Below are 21,845 nucleotides of genomic sequence, written 5' to 3' on the forward strand. Positions count from 1 at the left end.
TTTTAAGAAATAATACAGAGAGGGGACACCTGTATGGCTCAGTCATTTAAGCGTCTGCCCGGTCTGCTCAGGTCATGATTCCAGGGTCCTGAGATTGGGCCCCACTTGGGGCTCCCTGCTCAGCAGGGAGCCTGCTTCTCCCTCTGCCTGCCGCTCCCCCTGCTTGTGCTCTCTTCTCTCTCTCACTCTCCCTCTGACAAATAAATAAAAATCTTAAAAAAAAAATAATACAGAGATGTATTGTATGTACGTCTTTACCCAGTGGTAACCTCGTAGAGTACAACATCACAAGAATACTGACATTTCCATCACCACAAGGATCCCTCCTATGGCCCTTTTACAGCCACACCCTCTTTCGTCCTCCTCCCACCTCCTCATTAACCCCTGGCAACCACTAATCTGTTCTCCATTTCAGTAATTTTGTCATTTCAAGAAGAATATTATATAAATAAAATCATACAGTATATAACCTTTGGGGCTTGGCTTTCTTCACTCAGCATAATTCTCCAAAGATTCATCTAGGTTGCTGCATATATCAATAGTTCCTTCCTTTTATTGCTTAGCAGGAATTCCACAGTATGGATATACCTTAGTTTGTTTAACCATTCACTCAATCAAGGACATCTGGGCTGTTTCTAGTTTGGGGCTATTATGAATAAAGCTGCTGTGAATACAGATATGCAGACTTGTGTGTGAACATGAAGTTCATTTCTACAGGACAAATGCCCAAAAGGGTTAATGTTAGGTCATACGGTAGTTGCAACATGTTAAGTTTTTAAAGAAACTGCCAGTGTTGTGGAGTGGCTGTGCCATTTTCACATTCCAGCCAGCAGTGTCAGAGTGATCCCATTTCTCCACATCCTTGACAGCATTGGTGCTGTCAATTTTTACAAAGTGAAGCTATTCTGATAGGTACATAGCAATATCTTACTGTGACTTTAATTTGCATTTCCCTCATGGCTAACAATGTGAAACAACTTTTCTTGTGCTTACTTGCCACCTTCATCTTTTCCAGTAAAACATTTATTCATGTCTTTTGCCTATTTCTAATTGGATTATGTGCTTTTCTACTGTTGAGTTTTGAAAGATTATTATATATTTTACATACACTTGTTGAAGATGTGGTTTGCAAATATTTTCTTCCACTCTGTAATGATCTTTTCATCCTCTAAAAGGGTCTGTCACAGAGCAAAAGTTTTTAATTTTGATGAAATCCAATTTTCAACTTTTCCTTTTATGGATTGTGCTTTCGGTGTCAAATCTAATAACTCTTTGCCTAGCCCTAGATCCTGGTATTCTCCCATATTTCTTTTCTCAAATTTCATTTTGCATTTTACATTTAGGTCCAAGAGTTAATTTTTTATATGACGTGTGAGACATAGGTTGAGAGGCGTGACCAACTGCTCCAGCAGCATTTGTTAAAAATGCTATCTTTCCTGGGGTGCCTGGGTGGCTCAGTTGTTAAGCATCTGCCTTCGGCTTGGGTTGTGGGATCAAGCCCCGCATTAGGCTCCCTGCTCAGCAGGAAGCCTGCTTCTCCCTCTCTCCCTGCTTGTGTTCCCTCTCTCGCTTTGTCTCTGTCAAATAAATAAATAAAATCTTAAAAAAAAAAAAAAATGCTACCTTTCCTCCGTTGATCTGCTTTTACATCTTTGTCATAAATTAGTTGGGCATTTTTGTTTGGTCTAAATCTGAATTCTCTATTCTGTCCCAGTGATATATGTGACTATCCTCAATGCCATACAGTCTTGATCACTGTAGCTATATACAAAGTCCTGAAATAAGGTAGACTGATTCTTCTCACTTTTTAAAAAAACTGTTGGGTGCCTGGGTGGCTCAGTCGGTTGAGTGACTGCCTTCAGCTCAGGTCATGATCCCAGGGTCCTGGGATCGAGTCCCACCATCGGGCTCCTTGCTCTGCGGGGAGCCTGCTTCTCCCTCTCCCACTCCCCCTGCTTGTGTTCCCTCTCTCGCTGTGTCTCTCTCTATCAAATAAATAAATAAAATCTTTAAAAAAAAAACAAAAAACTGTTAACTATTCCAGTTCCTTTGCTTTTCCATCTAAATTTTAGAATAGTCTTGTCTATATCTACAAAAGATCTTGCTGGGATATTGACAGGAATTGAGTTAACCTGTGTATCAATTTGAAGAACTGACATCTTTGCTACTGAGTCTTCCAATCCAAAGACACTGTAGGTCTATTTATTTAGATCTTCTTTGATATCTTTCATTAGCATTTTGTGTTTTTTAGTATACAAATCTAACAAGTTTTGTTAGATTTTCAACTTAAGTATTTCAGTTTTTGTGAGTGAGTGTAAATGCTATTGTATCTGTAACTTCGGTGTTCACATGCTCATTGCTAGTACACAGAAATACAAATGATTTTTTTCTTCATGGTCCATTCATCTGTATTTTTTTGTATAAAAATATTTTTAAATGGAAATATATACTTATATGCTTAAAATTGCTACATAAACAAGAATTCCAAAAATGCAAAGTCCTTTGCATAAAGTTCTCTCTGACCATTTGTTCATTATAAAGAGCCAAGATTGTCTTAGGCAGTTTTCCTCCATTTCTGAAGGATGGCCATCCGGTTTGTTCCCAGTGGCCAGGAATGTTCTCCATTCCCCCTCCTTATTCTCAAGGACTAAAGCTGTCTTAATTCTTCTTCAATGAGACTTGGCGTCAGAGCAGTCTTAGGGAAGAGAAATTAAGAGCAGTAATATGTTATCTCTTTTCTTCAATGACTTTGAATTGCCCTTCTCAAAACATCCTTGGCTTACCCTGGCTTGGCTTTTTCCTCTGCTGCCTTGGTCTGAATTTACCCAATCTTGTTTCCTGGTGCCTAATTTCTGTTTTATAACCTAGATTCTTTTTTTTCCCCCCATCATAAGTGTGCTTTTTAATCCCCATCACCTGTTTCACCCATTCCCCCACCTGCCTCCCCTGTGGTAACTGTCAGCTTGTTCTCTATAGTTCAGAGTTTGTTTCTTGGTTTCTCTCTCTTTTTTACCTTTGCTCATTTGTTTTGTTTTTTAAATTCCACATATGAGTGAGATCATACAGTATTTGTCTTTCTCTGACTTATTTCCCTTAGCATTATACTCTCTAAATCCATTGATGTCATTGCAAATGGCAAGATTTCATTCTATGACTGAATAATATTCCATTGTATAAGTGTACCATATCTTCTTTATCCATTCATCTGTAGATGGACACTTGGGCTGCATCCATATCTTGGGTATTGTAAATAATGCTGCTATAAACATAGGGTCTCATGTATCCCTTTGAATTAATGTTTTCCTATTCTCTGGTTAAATACCCAGTAGTGTGATTACTGGATCATAGGATAGTCCTATTTTTAATTTTTTGAGGGATCTCCATACTGTTTTTCACAGTGGTTGCACCAGTTTGCATTCCAGTTTGCATTCCCACCAACACTGCACTATGGTTCCTTTTTCTCCACATCCTCACCGACACTTGTTTCTTGTGTTTTTGATTTTAGCCATTCTGACAGGTGTGAGGTGATACTCACTGTAATTCTGATTTGCATTTCCCTAATGATGAGTGATGTTGAGGAAATACAATTGATTTTTATGTTTATCTTATATCTTGTGACTTGCTGAACTTACTTCTTAGTTCTAGAAGTTTTGTGGATTCCTTGGGATTCTCTGTGGAGACATATCATTTGCAAATAGAGGTTATTTACTTCTTCCTTTTAGATCTGTGTGCTTTTTATTTTTCTTGCTTTATTGAACTGGCTAGAACTTCTAGCACTGACTGTGAACTTAGCTAGTTCTTGATCTTCAGAGGAAGTACGTCTTTCACCATTAAATATAATGTTAGCTTGTAAGTTTTCTGTATATGTTCTTAAGTTATTTTTCTGAACGTTTTTTTCAAATAATGAAAGGGTGTTGAATTTTGTCAAATGCTTTTTCTCTATTAATTTGATCATGTAGGTTTTTTCTTTAGTTTTTTAATATGTTAGATTATATTAATTTTGGAATACTGAGTCAGCCTTGCATCCCTGGAATAAACCCTACTTGGTTATGGTATATAAATATACATACATATATATTTACATACACACACATACATACACACATTTGAATATATATGTATATATATACACACACATCTGAATTCACTCTGCTAGTATCTTGTTCAGAATTTTTTTTAAAAGATTTTATTTATTTGACAGAGAGAGAGAGCACAAGCAGGGGGGAGTAGCAGAGGGAGAGGGAGAAGGAGGCTCTCCGCTGAGCAGGGAGCCTGATGCAGGGCTCGATCCCAGGACCCTGGGATCATGACCTGAGTCAAAGGTAGTCGCTTAACCAACTAAGCCACCCAGGCGCTCCTTGTTAAGAATTTTTATGTTTATATTCATGAGGGGGTATTGGCCTGTTGGCCTGTAGTTTTTGTTTTTGTACTATGTTTGTCTGGTTTTGGTATCAGAGTGATACTAGCTTCAATTCCTTCTATTTTCTGGAGAGATTGTGTAGAACTGGTGTTATTTCTTTAAACATTAGAACTCTCCAGTGAAACCATCTGGGCCTGGAGACTTCTTTTTTAGGAGTTTTAAAATTACAAAGTCAATCTCCTTAACAGAGACCTATTCAAATTATTTCATATTGGGTTAGATGTGGTAGGTTTTGGAGCAAGCAGTTTATTTTGTATAAGCTGTCAAATTTACATGTGTTTAGTTGCTTATAGCGTGCCCTTATCCTTTTGATGCCTGCAGGATCTGTAGTAGCATCCCTTGTTTCAGTCCTAATACTGACCATTGTGTCTTCTATTTTTCTAGTTCACGGATTCTTTCCTCTGTCCCATCTGGTCTACTGCTAAGCCCATCCACTGATTTTATTTTTTTATGGTCTAACTTCAAAATTTTCTACTTGGTTCTTTCAATCTGCTATTTATTTGAGGAGACTTTTCTATGTTTTTGCTGAGATGTTCTATTTTTTTCATCTATTTCAAGTGTGTTTGTAATTATTGAAGCATTTCTATGGTGATTGCTTTAAAATATATCAGATAATTCTAAAACCTGCCAACTAAATGTTGACATCTATTGTCTTTTCTCATTTGAGATCTTCCTGGTTCTTGGTATGATGAGTCATTTTAAATTGAAATCTGGATATCTGGAGTATGTTATGAGACTCTGGATCTTACTAAACCTTTAACTTTAGGTGGCTTCTTCTGACACTCCTCTAGAGGAAGGGGGAGGTACCACCTTATTACTGTCAGATGGAGGTGGAAGTCCAGGTTCCCTACTCAGTCTTCATTTTAATACCCAAGGGGAAGTGGGGATTCCTCATTATTCCTTAACAGGGCTGGGAGTTCTGACTCCCCACTAGGCCTTCACTGATACTGCCCTCCGGCTGGTGCAGTAGGAATACCTCATTACCATTCCCCATATAGTGTCCACTGACACCATGGAGGGGGGCCTCAATACTACATGATGATGAAAGTTCTGACTCTCCACAAGGCCTCCTTTAATACCACCCTCGTGGGGAAGGGAAGAAATATCTTTTACCGCCAGGTGGGATAAAAGTCCACGCTCCCTCTGTGGTTTCTACTAACACAGCAAAAGAGAGGGCCTTGATACTGCCTGGTTGAGATGAAAGTTTTGCCTCCCTATTTAGCTCCTGATACCATATAGGTTGCGTGATCTCATTACAACCTGGTAAGGGTGGCAGTCTAGCCTTCCCACTTGGGTTTTTGCTCACATGGGTGAAGGTGGGGCTGCAGTTTCTTCCGTAGTGTTTGGTTAAAGTAGGAGTGATTATAGTCTTATACATTTTGTCTTGCTATGCTTTCCCTTTACTGGTCCTCTGGCTAGAGAGAGCACATGTTTGTTAAGAACTTTTTTGAATGTGCCTGTTGGCATTTTCAGGTTGCCAGCTTCTTCAGCTCAAGTTGGAATATATGAGGCAAAAACAAAACCCAAGGAACTCACCATCATGTTGTTCCTTGGGTCCCACGGTCTCTAGCCAGTCATTCTTCCTCTCTCCACCTTTTAGAGTCCTTTTTTTTTTTTTCTTTTTAAGTAGGCTCCACTCCTAGCATGGACCCCAACACAGGGCTTGAACTCACGACCCTGAGATCAACACCTGAGCTAAGAGTCAGATGCTTAACTGACTGAGCCACGCAGGCAACCCCAGAGTCTTATTAGGTTTGTTTTACATATAATGTCTGGGATTTTTGGTAGTGGGAAGAATAGGGAAAAATACATCTATTCCATCTTCCCAGAAATGTGACTCCTCCACTTGTTTTTCAAATAATTTTTCGATTATTGTCAATTATAATACATTAAGCATTTTTATAACTATAACCTGTTCCTTTGCAGCTGGGTTCTGATCTGTCATTCCACCAAAACAGAACATTACATTGTGCAGTCAGTCACTCTACACTTTAGCATTTGTATTTTCTGGATTCTCTCCCTTTAAAATAAAACTACTCAATGAATTGGACACATTTCCACTACCCTTCCCCTTCAGTAGCTATGACTGGTTTGGATCTGAACAAATTTGATGGAAAGATTAGGTAAATATATAAATTCTTAAGACAGTCATGGTAATGCTTTATTTATTTATTTATTTTAATGATCACAAAAGAATTTATTCATGTATTTATTTTGTTTCAAATTTTTATTTAAATTCCATTTAGTTAACATATAGTGTAATATTAGTTTCAGGAGTAGAATTTAGTGATTCATCACTTACATACAACACCCAGTGCTCATCACAAGTGCCCTCCTTAATACCCATCACCCATCTAGCCCATCCCCCGCCCACCCTCCCTCCAGCAACCCTCCATTTGTTCTCTATAGTTAAGACTCTGTTTTATGGTTTGCTTCCCTCTCTCTTTTTCTTCCCCCATGTTTTCTTCCCCCATCTATTTTCTTCTTTAATTACACATATGAATGAAATCATAATGTATTTTTCTTTCTATGACTTTTTTCACTTAGCATAACATTCTCTAGCTCCATCCATATCATTGTAAATGGCAAGATTTCATTCTTTTTATGCCTGAGTAATATTCCATTGCATATATATACCACATCACCTTTATTCATCAGTTGATGGAAACTTGGGCTCTTCCCATAATTTTTGAGATATTTTTGATTACTGATTCAATTTCTTTGCTGGTTTATCAGTCTTGAACTTCAAGAAAACTTGAACAAGTTTTCTATTTCTTCATGTTTCAGTTTTGGTAGTTTATATGTTTGTAGGAATTTATCCATTTCTTCCAGATTGCCCAATCTGTTAGCATATAATTTTTCATAATATTCTCCTATAATTGTTTGTATTTTTGTGGTGCTGGTTGTGATCTCTCCGCTCTCATTTGTGATTTTATTTATTTGGGTCCTTTCTTTTTTCTTTTGATAAGTCTGGCTAGGGGTTTGTCAATTTTATTAATTCTTTCAAAGAACCAGCTCCTGGGTTCATTCATCTGTTCTACTGTTGTGTATATGTGTCTGTATCATTCATTTCTGCGCTAACCTTTATTATTTCCCTTCTTCTGCTGGCTTTAGGCTTCATTTGTTGTTCTTCCACTAGCTCCTTTAGGTGTGAGGTTAGGTTGCATATTTGAGATTTTTCTTGCTTCCTGAGGTAGGCTTGTATTGCTATATACTTCCCTCTTATGACTGCTTTTGCTGCATCCCAAAAGTTTTGGGCCATTGTGTTTTCATTATCATTTGTTTCCATGTATTTTTAAAAAATTTCTTCTTTAATTTCCTGGTTGACCCATTAATTTTTTTGTAGGATGTTCTTTAACCTTCATGTCTTTGTGGTCTTCCCAAAAATTTTCATGTGGTTGACTTCAAGTTACATAGCATTATGGTCGGAAAATATGCATGGTATGATCTCAATCATTTCGTACTTGTTGAGGTCTGACTTGTGACCTAGTATGTGATCTATTCTGGAAAATGTCCCATGTGCACTCGATAAGAATGTGTATTCTGCTGCTTTAGGATGAAATGTTCTGAACGTATCTTTAAGTCCATCTGGTCCAGTGTGTCATTCAAAGCCATTGTTTCCTTGTTGATTTTGCCTAGATGATCTCTCTGTTAATGTAAGTAAGGTATTAAAGTCCTCTACTATTATTGTATTATTATCAATGAATTCCTTTATGTTTGTTATTCATATTTGGGTGCTCCCAAATTGGGAACATAAATATTAAAATTGTTAGGTCTTCTTGCTGGATGGATCTTTTTATTATGATATAGTACATAAATATTAAAATTGTTAGGTCTTCTTGCTGGATGGATCTTTTTATTATGATATAGTGCCCTTCTTCATCTCTTGTTACAGTCTTCAGTTTAAAATCTAGTTTGTCTGATATAAGTACTCCTACTCTGGCTTTCTTTTGATGTCCATTAGCATGACAAATGGTTCTCTATCCCCTCACTTTCAATCTGCTGGTGTCTTTAGGTCTAAAATAAGTCTCTTGTAGGCAGCATATAGATGGGTCTTGTTGGGGTTTTTTCCCCCCATTCGGACACCCTATGTCTTCTGATTGGTGCATTTAGTCCATTTACATTCAGAGGGATTATTGATATATATGAATTTAGTGCCATTTTATTACTTGTTCTGTCATTTCTGGAGATTTTCTCTGTTTCTCTCTAGTCTTTGAAGCTTTTGGTCTTTCTTTCCCACTCAAAAAGGCCCCTTTAATATTTCTTGCAGGCCTGGTTTAGTGGTCATGAACTCCCTTAGTTTTTGTTTGTCTGGGAAACTCTTTCTCTCTCCTATGCTGGATGACAGCCTTGCTGGATAGAGTATTCTTATCTGCATATTTTTGCCATTCAGCACGTTGAATACATCATGCCACTTTCTTGTGGCCTGCCAAGTTTCTGTGGATAGATCTGCTCTTAACCTCATTTGTCTTCCCTTGTAAGTTCAGGACTTCTTTTGTCTTGCTGCTCTTAGGATTTTTTCTTTATATTTTGCAGATCTAACTTCTATGTTGTGGCCTCTTTGCCTCTAGTTGTGCAGTTTGTTCTGTCAGTCCTCAGATCAATTTCTTGGGTATTCAGAATGATTTGGTATTTATCTAGCTGTGTTCAAGGGAAGAGGCAAGCCTAGGGTCCTCCTACTATTCTGCCATCTTAGCTTCTCCCAGGTAATGTTTTAAAATATTCATTTTCAAAGAGGCCTTAAGATTAGTAATAGAGAAGGATGTCTAATAGTTCAAGATTTTTACCAAAGCCAGCCTAGCACTATCTAGATTTCTAACCACTTGTTTCTTCCAATTTCAAAATTTCTTTCTAATTTGGGGTTTAAATAATTTATTAGCTAAGGCCCATCTACATATCTCATAAGGCACTGGTAGAAACAGACATTCTGAGTAATTACCTACATCTAACCTGAAGCACTCTGATTCTCCTATACTATATTCAGATATCTGACCAAAAATTATTGGTTACCACTTTCCCTACCCCATTATGTGCCAGACACTATGCTAAGGTTTAGAAATACTGACATGAACACCATCAACACTGTCCTCCTCCTACATGCTTGTGAAGCTTCCTGAGGCAGTGCTATTCGAAAGCAATGCTTCTCAGACTTTTCTACCATGTAACCCAAGTATTCAGAAGCCTAGAGAACTCAAGGTAGAAAACAGTCTACTCAGTCTTCTGATTTATCCTTCAAATTCAGAGAGATATTGCTAGCCATGATATATCCACATTTGATTTAATTAAAAAACATTTCCCCTAAGAAATATGTTTGAATAAAATTGAATGTAATAATTTTATGCAACATAAAAGGAAGATATGTAACATTTCTACTGTGACTTATATACCCCAACCACATCTAGACCCCAGTATGAGAATCACTTTACTAAAGGAACAGCTGTCCAACATACTATATAAGATAGCAACCATACCTCTACCTCTCTTGGTATCCCTGGCATACTTTTGTCTTAATTTTCTTCATAGCACTTATTATAAACTGAACTTTTACATGTTTAAATGATTACTGTCTGACTCTTCCCCACTAGAGTATCAGCACAACTATTCAGTTCACTACTCTGTTCCCAGTACCTAGAACAGTGCTTAACATAATTGGCTTTCAGTAAACATTTGTTGAATAATTATTGAATAAGCAAACGAGAATCATAGCAATCCTCACTTTTATTTCTTATATAAGAAATCAAACTCCTTTATCATTATATATCTTCAGAATGTCCTTCTATGATGATAAAATACGAAATCTTTTAAAAGAACCTATTTCAGCTTTCTTACCCCTCCCCTTTTTTTAAAGATTTATTTATCTCTGGGGCACCTTGGTGGCTCAGGTGGTTAAGTGACCTGCTCTTGATTTAGGCTCAGGTCATGATCTCAGAGTCCTGGGATCGAGCCCCATGTCAGAGTCTGCACTCACTGCAGAGTGGGCTTGTTCCTTTCCCCCGCCCTTTGTTCCTCTCCCCACTTGCACTCTCTCATATAAATAAAATTTAATTAAACAGTAATTTAAAGATTAATTTATTTGAGAGAGAGAGAGAGTGCACAAGCAGGGGGAAGGGGCAGAGAGAGAGAGAGAAAATCCCAAACACACTCCCTACTGAGTGTGGAGCTCGATGAGGGGCTGGATCTCACCACCCTGAGATCATGACAAGCTGAAATCAAGAGTTGAATGGGTAACTGACTGAGCCACCCAGGTGCCCCAGCTTTCCTACTCCTGACAAAGATTTTGTTCTAACATGTAGCCAACTTAAATTTCTACTCTAAGAGAGCTTCAAATTTTTATCCCCTTTTTAAAGGTTCCCTATGTTTCAGTTAGCCTAAGTTTTAAATACTCCCTTGAAGTTTTATAAATTCTTCGCCTAATATTTAGCTGGGGAAAGGAGTGGGAAGAAAGGAAGTAAAATATAGGCAGAAGTAGTTGATGACTGGATGAGTGCTGAGAAAGAAAGAGATGACATTGGAGATGATACCATCAGTTTTGCTAATGAAATCACTGAAGGTTGATCACCAAGCTAACTAGAGAGTTACCCCTTTCCCAGGTCTCGGTTACTTAAGTACACAAATTAAGACTGTGTGCTTACTTTGGATCACTCAGTTGGGAATCTTTAGACCTGCTCAGTCCAAATCAATAGCCACTAGCACAGGGGGTCTCTGACACTTGAAATGTGGCTAGAGTGAAGACCTGAACTCTAAATTTTATTTAATTTTTATTCAAATGTAAAAGCTGAAGCAACACTAACCACATTTATTGTTTGGGTAGAACTACATTTCACTGGTGCATCACATAAATTATTATCGTATTTAGTAGTATGCGTTACATCTTAGGTTTTTTTTACCTAGCTATCAAAAATTTTAAATTACACACATGGCTTGCATCATATTTCTATTGGACAGCACTGCTCTGCAACAGTGGTCCTCAACTGGGGACCATTTTGTCCCCCAAGGAACATCTGTCAACATCTAGAAACATTTTTGGTTGTCACAACTTGGGAGTGCTATTGGCATCCAGTGGATAGAGACCAAGGATGATACTAAACATTCTACAACACACAAAATAACTTTGCTTTGGAAACAAAATATACCTAAATACCACCACCACCGCTACCTCAGTTCTTTTATCAGAATACAACAGAGAAAAGCACTCATTACATATGTCAAGCACCTATTACATAAGGAAGTAATGAGGGACGACAGGATGGCTGATGTTTAGAGAAAAGCTTTTGTGGAAGAGGAAGAATTTATGATCATAGAAGAAGGCTCGTATGATTTTAAAAGGCAAAAACAGAAGGATGAGGAATAAATTCTCTTTTATTGTTAGAATAAAGGAAAAAACTACTATCAACAAAATGCACATGAAAAGGAATTAGAAGTCTCAGGCTAGTCAGGACCAGAAACTTCTGCAACAATTTAGGGAAAGAGGTCTTGAGGCCTTAAGCTAAGTATACTGCAGCTCAGAAAGAACAGATGGAATAATTATCCCTTAATATTTTGAAAGCAATTTTTTCTTTAAACATCCTAATCATATATAGCGTATAAACTATTTCAAGAATGATAAATGAGCATTATAATGTGCTTAAATAAAAATAAAGTAGATCACCACTTTTTTCATTATTAATCAGTAGTCCCAAATTAGATTAGACCAAGTCTCAAGCTAAGGCTGAAAAAAGCTTTTAGGCAGACAACATTACCTTTCTGTGTCAAGCGCCTCCTCATTTTTCATCCATCTAATGGTTGGAGTAGGAAGTCCTGAAGCAACACACGGCAACACTGCACTCTGACCAATGACTCTGACTAAGGAAGAAGGCTCTTTCAAAAATACCAAGTTTGAAGTGAATTCAGGATCTAAAAAATTATAAAACAAAAGACATTAATTACGAAAGCACTTTACTACTTTAATGATGAGGAATGGCAAATTCCTATTCAGTCTGTGTGGCTTTATTATTTTATTTTTTTAAGTAGACTCCATGCCCAGTGTGGGGCTTGAACTCATGACCCCAAGATCAAAAGATGCATGCTTTACCAGCTGAGCCAGCCAGGCGCCCTATGTGGCTTTACATAACAAAATATTTTAAGCAAAAGTGACACAAGAACCGCCCATTTAAATTAGCAAACATTTCCAGGTGCCTGGGTGGCTCAGTTGGTTAAGTGTCTGACTCTTGATTTCGGCTCAGGTCATGATCTCAGGGTCATGAAATCGAGCCCTGCTTTGGGCTCCATGCTCAGCAGGGAGTCTGCTTGAGATTCTTTTTCTCCCTCTCCCTGTGCCCCGCCCCCAAAATAAATATATAAATCTTAAAAAAATAAATTAGCAAACATTTCCTTAATCACTTTGATGTGTAAAGCACTGTGCTAGGCTCTCTGGGGACCTTAAGGATGTAGAAGTTGTAGCTCCGAACTTCAAGGTGCTTACTAGTCAACTGAGGGATATTTGACAAGAATCCCCTTCACATCAAAAGACTGAATAAAGTAAATGTTTCATGAGTGGCACAAAGAGAGAAAAGACTGAGCAAGCTCAGGACCCTTAACAGCATCCTCTCCATTCATAGGGATATCGTAAGAGGTTTCCTTTACATCCCTACATCTGTGTGTTACTTCTAAAAATCTTTCTGAGTTTCATCTCTTTAACTCATTCACTTAGTCTGTCAATCCCTTGATTTTTATAATGGTACGACTGTTAGGCTGCTCCTGTGTGTTCACTTTATACAGCTGCCCTCTTATGGGTATCTGAAAAGGCCACACTCTAATGGGTAGAAGACAGGGTTCTCTTCTTGATGGAGTGGTATTTCCAGTGTTCAGTTTTGAGAAAAAAGACTGTTCTCAGTAAAGAGATAGAACTCTTGTCCCCATACTCTCAGGAAAAGATGTTCTACAGCCTTGGTAACAACCACCAGGGCTGGCTTTAGACTTGCATAACTAATGGATGACAGTTCTATAGCCATGGTAACAAGCAAACACTGTCTATTAGATGAGTGACAGCTCACTTCAGTGAACATGCCTTTGAAAGCCAGCCAACGAGTGATAGCCTCAGGCTTTAAAAGTCAGCCATTCAGAAGTGGAATCACTTGCTTCTATAGCTGACATTAACCTGCTCCCACCTCCGCAACCAACCATAAAACATGCTTCTATGGCTGACATCAACCCACTCTTGCCTCTTAACCAACACACCAAAAATAACGTCTTCCCCAAAATTCTATACGAGAGCAGCAGTTTGCATTATTCAAGACTATGCTTAACAACTATGATTTTTCCTCACTTAAGTAAATAAAACATTATTTTGTTTCTGTTTCAGATATTGAATGGTGGTTCATCCTCTGACACTGAAAATCTTTTTTTCCTTGGATCTGGTTTTGAGGATTTGCTTGAATGGTACCTCAGAGAAGAAATAGGACCTCTGCCATGTAAAAGCAAGTCAGGAAGTAGACTAGAAGATGCTGCAATATGGCAATAGTTTTCTTGTTTTCCCATTGGGATTTAGCTAAATTTAATCATATTTTGATAGAAACAAATAAATTTGAACAAATATTCACTGGCTTCTATGTGTCAGTTATCATTCTTGGCAGCAGACAAAATTCCCTACCCTTGTTGACCTTATATACTACTAGGGGAGAGAGACAAGAAATAAAAGACATTGTATGTCAGACAATGGATATGTTCTGAAGTAAAATTAAGGGGGAAAGAGGAAAGTACCAGGGTGGATATGAAGACTGTTGTTTTAAACAGTGGCCAAGGAAGGCTTAACAATGAAGTGATATTTGAGCAGAGAAATAAGACGGTTGTGTCAGGCAGATATCTGAGGGAAGAGGATTCCAGGCAGGGCAAATGGCAAGTAGAAAGACCGCAAAGCAAAAGAATGTCTGGAGTGTTCTGGAAACATAAGGTGGTCACAATCATAGAGTGAGGGAGAGAAGAGTACCAGATGGAAGGAGAGAGATGGTGAGGAAGGGGGCATTAAGAGTATACAAAGCCTTACAGGCCAAGGACTTTGCTCTAAGATGAGAAACCATTAGGTTTTGAGCAAAGATGTAACATGATCTAATATATATTTTATTTTATTTTATAATCTAATATACATTTTAAAAAATAACTGTGGCTGCTAAGCTGAAAATACACAGGGATAGGAATGGCAAAGGCATGGATGATGATGACAAAGAAAGAAACTGCCTTAAAAAAAAAAGTCAGTTCAAAGCCCATCAGGAACACCCTCAAGCGTCGCTGCTCCCAACACTGGGCTCACCTTGCAAGCCAATCCATAGACTAAAAATTAGCCTACAAAGTAGTTGTATATAAAAAATCTGCCCAAACAATGTAAAGATGGCCCCATTATATTCATAAACTCAGGTTTGAAGGAAGAAATGTGGAATTAGGCACGCAGCAGTGGGAACAGAAGCTGAGAGGCCAGGAGGCAGCAGGAGGCTAGCATGCCTGGGATGAGCAACACGTGAGAGGAAGTTATGAGTAAGCAGAAGTTACACAGCTGAGAAAAGACACATGAAACAGAGGAGGAGAGCCACCAGGGGCAGAAAGAGTGAGAACCCACAAAGCAAGGGAAGAAGGGCCTGAGTTTACATTAAAATGGGGGAACGCTATAAAGATCCAAGAACTCTTGCCTACCAGTGTCTCCAGAGCTGCTCTATTAGTTAACACGTTGCCCAACCCTTACATGAACTACCCCGAGGGAGTCTCGGATTCTGACAAGAGATCTAACTACATCAAGTATCCCATTCCAGGGAAGGAGCAGATAGAGGCTTGACAAGACACAGACCTAGGGTGTCTTTGGCCAAAAAGAATGCCATAGATACACTTTATCGCTTCATAAATTTCTATTAATGTATTCACTAAAGAGTAAATCTTTCTGGCACATTTTCTTCTTTTCTCTGCCTATAAGAAACTGAGACTCCTTATGCTGACATTAATTTGTCACACCATATATTTAACAGTGTTTATTTAAAAAGAAAATTCTAACAACAATTTTCATCCATTAATAAACATAAAACCACAAGTCCTGATAATAAATTAATACCTGGAAGAACTTTCAATTCAGCTTCATCGCTATACTTTGGTGGCCCACCACTTTCAACTATGCAGCGATAAAGTCCCCCATCTCCTTCAGTAGCGTTGCTGATAACCAGTGTTCCACTTGGAAGTTTGATAACTCTATCATCCAGAAGAAGAGGCTGTCTGTTCTGTTCCCACCTCACAAACGGGACCAAATCTACATTAACTTCACAATTCAGAATTGCAATGTTCCCAGCATAAACTGAAGAAGGTTCTGGTTGGCTGGCAAATCTTGGAAGACCTGGACAATAAAGGAAAAGAAGAAATAAAATGTAGTTTAATGTTACTTTAAAATGTAGTGTTGGGAACCAGGAGCAAGTCAGCCCATGTGGCCATATGTACGCTGGAACCAGGGTCAAGAAGAAAGTCCATGGGTCAGGAAACTGGCTACAACAGGGATACAAGCCAAATAAGTAAATGTACTAGGGATAATTGAAGTCACATTCCTCACAGTTGGAGAAGCAAGGTACAAATATGGAAAAGCAGAAGGGTAGAATAAATCCCATGGTATTGGTAGAATTAAGGCATCAGTATAAACTTACAGTTTTATGTAATTATATAGTTAAACATATACATACATATAAATGTATGTGTAAAAAAATATACATTTCATACAGTCATTACATACATATATATCTGTACATATATGTATATGCATAAATCTCCTAGCTCTGTCCAGAGAGAGTCCAAAATCAATGCCACTTGAGTAGCAATGAGTATATATGGTGACATAATCTTGATTTCTAAATACCATTTTCCACTACAAGGAACCAATGCTCCTTAAAGAGGTTGATTCTACGACGAGAGTAAGGAAAATACAAGATAAACCTGGAACATCCTGTGACAGGAAGTAAGGAAGCATCCAAAGAACAATATGGACCTATCAAAAGGACACAGAAGTCAGACTGAAGGGAGTTTCCTCTGGCTCAATCTGGGATAATGATAATTGAGGCAGAAAAGAATGAATGGATGCTAAACTCACTGGTGAAAGGTGGATGAGGAATAGGATATATACAGAGCCTCAAATTAGCTCTTCCCAAAATACTGCTAATTAATAAAAGTATAAAATATTAACTTCACAGTGGAGAAACATAGCATAGACCATATTAACAAAGTAATAAAGGTTTTAACATAACCAGTAGTGAAACAAAACATCATACACTTCCTGATAGAATGCACTAAGAAGAACGCGGCTTCATTTACTTCTGTGATATTTCTTCCCAAAATGCAAAACCTGAATCTATTCATAGGGGAAAATCAGAAAACACAAAATGAGACTAGGATAAACTAAAGAATGGTTTGAGACCAAAAGAGCCTAAACTACTAAATACAACATGTAATCCCAGACCAGAAAGGAGTGGCAGAGGGGCAAAGTTCCTGCTTTTGTTTTTTGCTATTAAGAACTTTATCGAGGGGCGCCTGGGTGGCTCAGTCGTTAAGCGTCTGCCTTCGGCTCGGGTCATGATCCCAGGGTCCTGGGATCAAGCCCCGCATCAGGCTCCCTGCTCAGCGGGAAGCCTGCTTCTCCTTCTCCCACTCCCCCTGCTTGTGTTCCTGCTCTCACTGTGTCTCTCTCTGTCAAATAAATAAATAAAATCTTTAAAAAAAAAAAAAGAGCTTTATCGAAGCAACCAGTAAAATCAGAATGGTATCTACGGTAGTATCGTATTAAGATTGACTTCCTAAAATTGATGGATGGTTATTTAGGAGAGTATCTTTGTTTTTAGGAAATATACACAGAAGTATTTAGGTGGGGGTAATGCCTCCAACTTACCCATAATGATTTAGGAAAAAACACTGATTTGGGTATGTGCATATTGTGGGGGGTTATAAGGCAGACATAGTAAAATGTTAACAATTGGGTAATCTGAGTGAAGAGTATATGGGATTTCTTGGTTTCATTCTTGCAATAATTGTATGAGTTTGAAATTATTTCAAAATAAAATATTGACAAAAATGTAGTCATAAATACTCTGTAGATGCCACAGAATGTAGTGGTTAAGAGCCTAAGTTCTGGAGTCACATAATCTGCATGTGAATCCCAACCCCACCACTTCATGGCTGTGTGACATTAGCAAGTTACTTAACCTTGAAGTCTCAGTTTCTCCATCAGGAAAATGAGAACAATAAGAGACCTCATAGGGTGTTAAAAAGGTTAATACTTAACATAAATACTTCATATATAGCATATTGCCTTGGCACATAAAAACTCAAATAGTAGGGGTGCCTAGGTGGCACAGTTGGCTAAGCATCTCACTCTTGGTTTTGGCTCAGGTCATGATCTCAGGGTCTTGGGATCAAGCCCCACGTCAGGGTCTGCACTCAGTGCAGAGTCGGCTTGAGATTCTCTCTCCCTCTCTGCCCCTCCTGATCATGCCCCCCCCCCAAATAAATACATCTGGGAAAAAAAAAATACTCAAATAGTAGCTGCTATTATCATTAACAGTAACATCTAAAAAAGTGACTCTGAGACGCTGAGAACACAGCAAACTGTCTCTTTAAAGAGTAACAAACATAGTAAATTATGAGAAATAGTTCCAGGTTTTGCAGTTTTATGATGGTGAATTATTCCATATGGAAATAACACACAAGTTGTCTAGCCTTCTTACAAATTTTTTCTTATTTTTTGTATCAAGGGGATTTTTGAAGGAAAGAAAGATAAAATTAGCCATACATCTACTTTACAGAAACCAAAAAATTAGAAGAATGGAATTAACAAAGATAAACAGAGAAACTAAGAAAGTAGGAAAAAAGGAAGCTGAAATAAAACCAAGAGCTAATTCTATTTTTAAAAAGCCAAATATTCTCCCCTCCTGAGGTCTCATGAAAATGAGTAACAACATATGTGGAACTGGCAGACAAGAGATTTCTACAAGTTTCTCAACAGGGAAAGCAGACGGAGGAACTGGTGCTGACATACCATGGCAGGAAGTGCTGCAGCCTCCTGCGCTCACAAGTAGGAGGCCCGTTTGTCCTGCTGCTTTCAGAGAATTGCAGGAGAAAGGAGAGAGAGTAGGAGCGAGATGGGGGCTGGACAAACAGAGATTAACAATGTCTGTATTCAGACCACCCAATGCCTCCACCTTGAGGCACAAAACACTCCTAGCCAGGCTACAGCCAGGCAGTAAAACCAAAATTTCCGCTGTGGAGAAATGAGTGCAGAGAAGACGACTTCTCCTACCTAATTCTATGAGCTACCTACTTTGTGTTCTTTCAGAAATTCCCCTTCTTACTTGACTTGGCCAGAATCAGTTTCTATCACTCGTAACCAAAGAACACTAACCAATGTTCTTTTAAAGATTTTATTTATTTATTTGAGAGAGAGAGAGAGAGTATGAGGGGGGAGAGGGTCAGAGGGAGAAGCAGACCCCCCACTGAGCGGGGAGCCTGATGCGGGACTCGATCCTGGGACTCCAGGATCACGACCTGAGCTGAAGGCAGTTGCTTAACCAACTGAGCCACCCAGGCACCCCCAATGTTCTTTTAGAACTGCAATTTGGCAGAATCTTTTTGAAAAAAAAAATTAGTTTTATTGAGATACAACTTATATACCATAAAGTTTATCACTTAAAGTCCACAATTCAACAGTTTTTAGGATACACATAAAGTTGTGCAACCTCACTAGAACCTAGTTGGAGAACATTTTCATCATCCTTCAAAGAAACTGTGTACTCAGTTGCAGTCACTCCCCATTCCCTGTGTTCACCCACCCAGCCCCTGTGCCCTTATCTCCCTCCCCCATCCTCAGCCCTAGAAAACCACCAATCTACTTCTTGGCGCCCTATATTTGCTTCTTCCGGACATTTCATATATATGAAGTCATATGATATGCGGCTTCTTTCACTTATCATGTTTTTCATGTTTATCCATTTGCAGTACATAGAAGAATTTCATTCCTCTTTATTGCTGAGTAACATTCCATGTGTGAATATACCACATTTTGGTTAGCCAATCATCACTTGATACATTGTTTCCACTTTTTGGTTATTACGGATAATGCTGCTATAACCACTCATGTACAAATTTTTGTACAGATCTAACTTTTCATTTCTCTGGGGTTGTTACCTAGAAATGGAATTGCTCAGTCATAAGGTTAACTTTATGGTTAAAATTTTGAGGAACAGCCAAATAGTTCAGTGCTCTTTTTAAAATTACACACACACACAAAGTATATTCTATGATCCAGCAACTAATACAATTACTAATTCCAATAATCTTTTCTATAGAGATTTATAAAAGACTGTTCATTATACTACTGCCTTTAACATTAGACAATTTTTATTCATGTAACTGTTCATCAAAAAGGGAATCTTGGGATAAATCACAGTATATCTATACAATGGATATTATGCAACTATTAAAAGAACTTTTATTCATCTCTTAGCTCAGATCTTATTTCCTCCTGATACTCAGGCCATGAGTGAGTTAAATAACTCTCCTACAGAATCTTGTCTGCAGCCAAAGAATTGATTATATTGTATTGAAATTGGCTATTTACTAAGACATTAGACCAAAAAATGCTTCCTGAAGGATATGAAAATTAAAAAGAAGGATGGACAAATCCAGCAGAGTAGAAAGAGAGGAAAAAGTAGAGGACAGGCTTAATAGGCAGTGGGGAAGCCATGAGCAAAGGCCAGAGACAGAGAATAAAAGGGATTTGAAAATATTCAGTACTGGTAGAGCTTAAAATGTGTCGAAGGTGGTCCTGCTGCTTCTGATGGTAGAGGGCAGGGAGAGAGGCAGGGCAGAGTGTTAAGAAATGAAGCTGGAGAGGGGGAACTGGGTGGCTCAGTCGGTTAAGTGTCCGACTCCTGATTTCAGCTCAGATCATGATCTCAGGGTCCTGGGATCCAGCCCCTCATCAGGCTCCGTGCTCAGCAGGGAGTCTGCTTGAGATTCTCTCCCTCTCCCTCTGCCCTTCCCCACTCCCCCTAAAATAAATAAATAAATCTTTAAAAAGGGAGGGAGGGAGGGAGGAAGCTGGAGAAGTGGAGGCCAGCTCATGAAAAGACTCAGAGGCCTGTTCAAGAGTTAGACATCTACTTGATGTTGTCACTGAAGAGCTACTGAAGGGTGAGGAGAGAGCCTGACCACTAGACTGGAAGAGGGAAAGAACGAGGCAGTGGACAGTTACAGGCAGTGTGAGGTGAGGGATGATGAGGAGTAGCCTCAGGATCATGTATAAAGAAACTAGGAAGCAGAATTCACTGGATTTGGTGAAAGGCTGTGGCAGACAGCAGAGAGGAAGGAGTCATGATTAAAGCCCAGCTTAAGAACATAAATGACAAAGAAGAGCTCACCTAAGTGACACTGTAGGGGCAGTCATAATGCTAACTTATTTATCTGCATGTTGGAGAAAGCCTGGCAAGCAGATCAGAGGAAGAAAGGAAGGGAAGGAAGAAGGGAAAGGAAAAAGGAAGGAAAGAAGGAAAAGAAGGGGGAAAAAAAAAGAAAGGAAAGGCTAATTATCAAAAGAAGTGACTTTTTTCCCTTTTTCTTTTTCCATTCTCAGTCTGTGATTATGGAATAATTACAGTAGCTTTATATCACACTCAAATTCAGCTATAAGTATCTGGTTCCAAAAAGAAAAAGAGCCATGATACTCTGAATGAATGAGCAAATATAGCCTGGAGTGAGCGGGAAATGGGGTACTATCACCCCACAGTGGCAATGAGATGGGAAACTATTCTGTTACTCATTTTCTTTTTTTCACATGTTAGCATTTTACCAAGATGAGTATAAACATAAGACAATTTCTGTACAATGTGACCCTTAACAAAAACTAACTACACTTCATCTAGTACTCAAGTGAAGAAACACTGACCCGAGGAATACCAGCATCTACTACAAGACACTCATGACTTATTCAGCTTACGCTTCCATTATTCTTCATATAAGAATGCTCTAAAAGGGAGTGAATGTTTGTCTCTTTACAACTTTCTGCTCTTCACCTTAATACCCACATCCTACAGGTTTTTATTTTTTATTTTTTAAAGATTTTATTTATTTATTTGAGACAGAGAGAATGAGAGAGAGAGAGCACATGAGAGGGGGGAGGGTCAGAGGGAGAAGCAGGCTCCCCGCCGAGCAGGGAGCCCAATGCGGGACTCGATCCAGGGACTCCAGGATCATGACCTGAGCCGAAGGCTCGCTTAACCAACTGAGCCACCCAGGCGCCCCTACAGGTTTTTAAATAATTAATCCAATTAAATGTCATTTCCTTGGCTTGGGCATAAAGGAACCAAGATTCTGGCTATACTGCAAGTTTTACAAAGCCATACTAAGTGGTTATGCTGGGGAGGATAAAAGTTAGCAATCA

At 38.6% G+C, this 21,845-nt stretch overlaps 1 protein-coding gene across 6 annotated transcripts in view; it reads right to left on the bottom strand.

Moving 5' to 3' along the window:
• The window catches only part of NEO1 (neogenin 1), a 252,544-nt gene that overhangs the window by 159,962 nt on the left and 70,737 nt on the right, over window positions 1-21,845 (bottom strand). For all 6 annotated transcript variants that reach the window (XM_064570177.1, XM_054513446.2, XM_054513445.2 and 3 more), the window contains 2 exons: window positions 15,492-15,767; window positions 12,160-12,313 (listed from right to left, as the gene is read on the bottom strand). In XM_064570177.1, the coding sequence (XP_064426247.1) occupies window positions 12,160-12,313; window positions 15,492-15,767 (430 nt within the window). The remainder of the gene's footprint in view (window positions 1-12,159; window positions 12,314-15,491; window positions 15,768-21,845) is intronic.

Source organism: Mirounga angustirostris, unplaced genomic scaffold, assembly GCF_029215605.1.
Source record: "Mirounga angustirostris isolate CCGP_5_RB_7025 unplaced genomic scaffold, mMirAng1.0.hap1 SCAF_9, whole genome shotgun sequence".
Lineage (NCBI taxonomy): Eukaryota > Metazoa > Chordata > Mammalia > Carnivora > Phocidae > Mirounga > Mirounga angustirostris.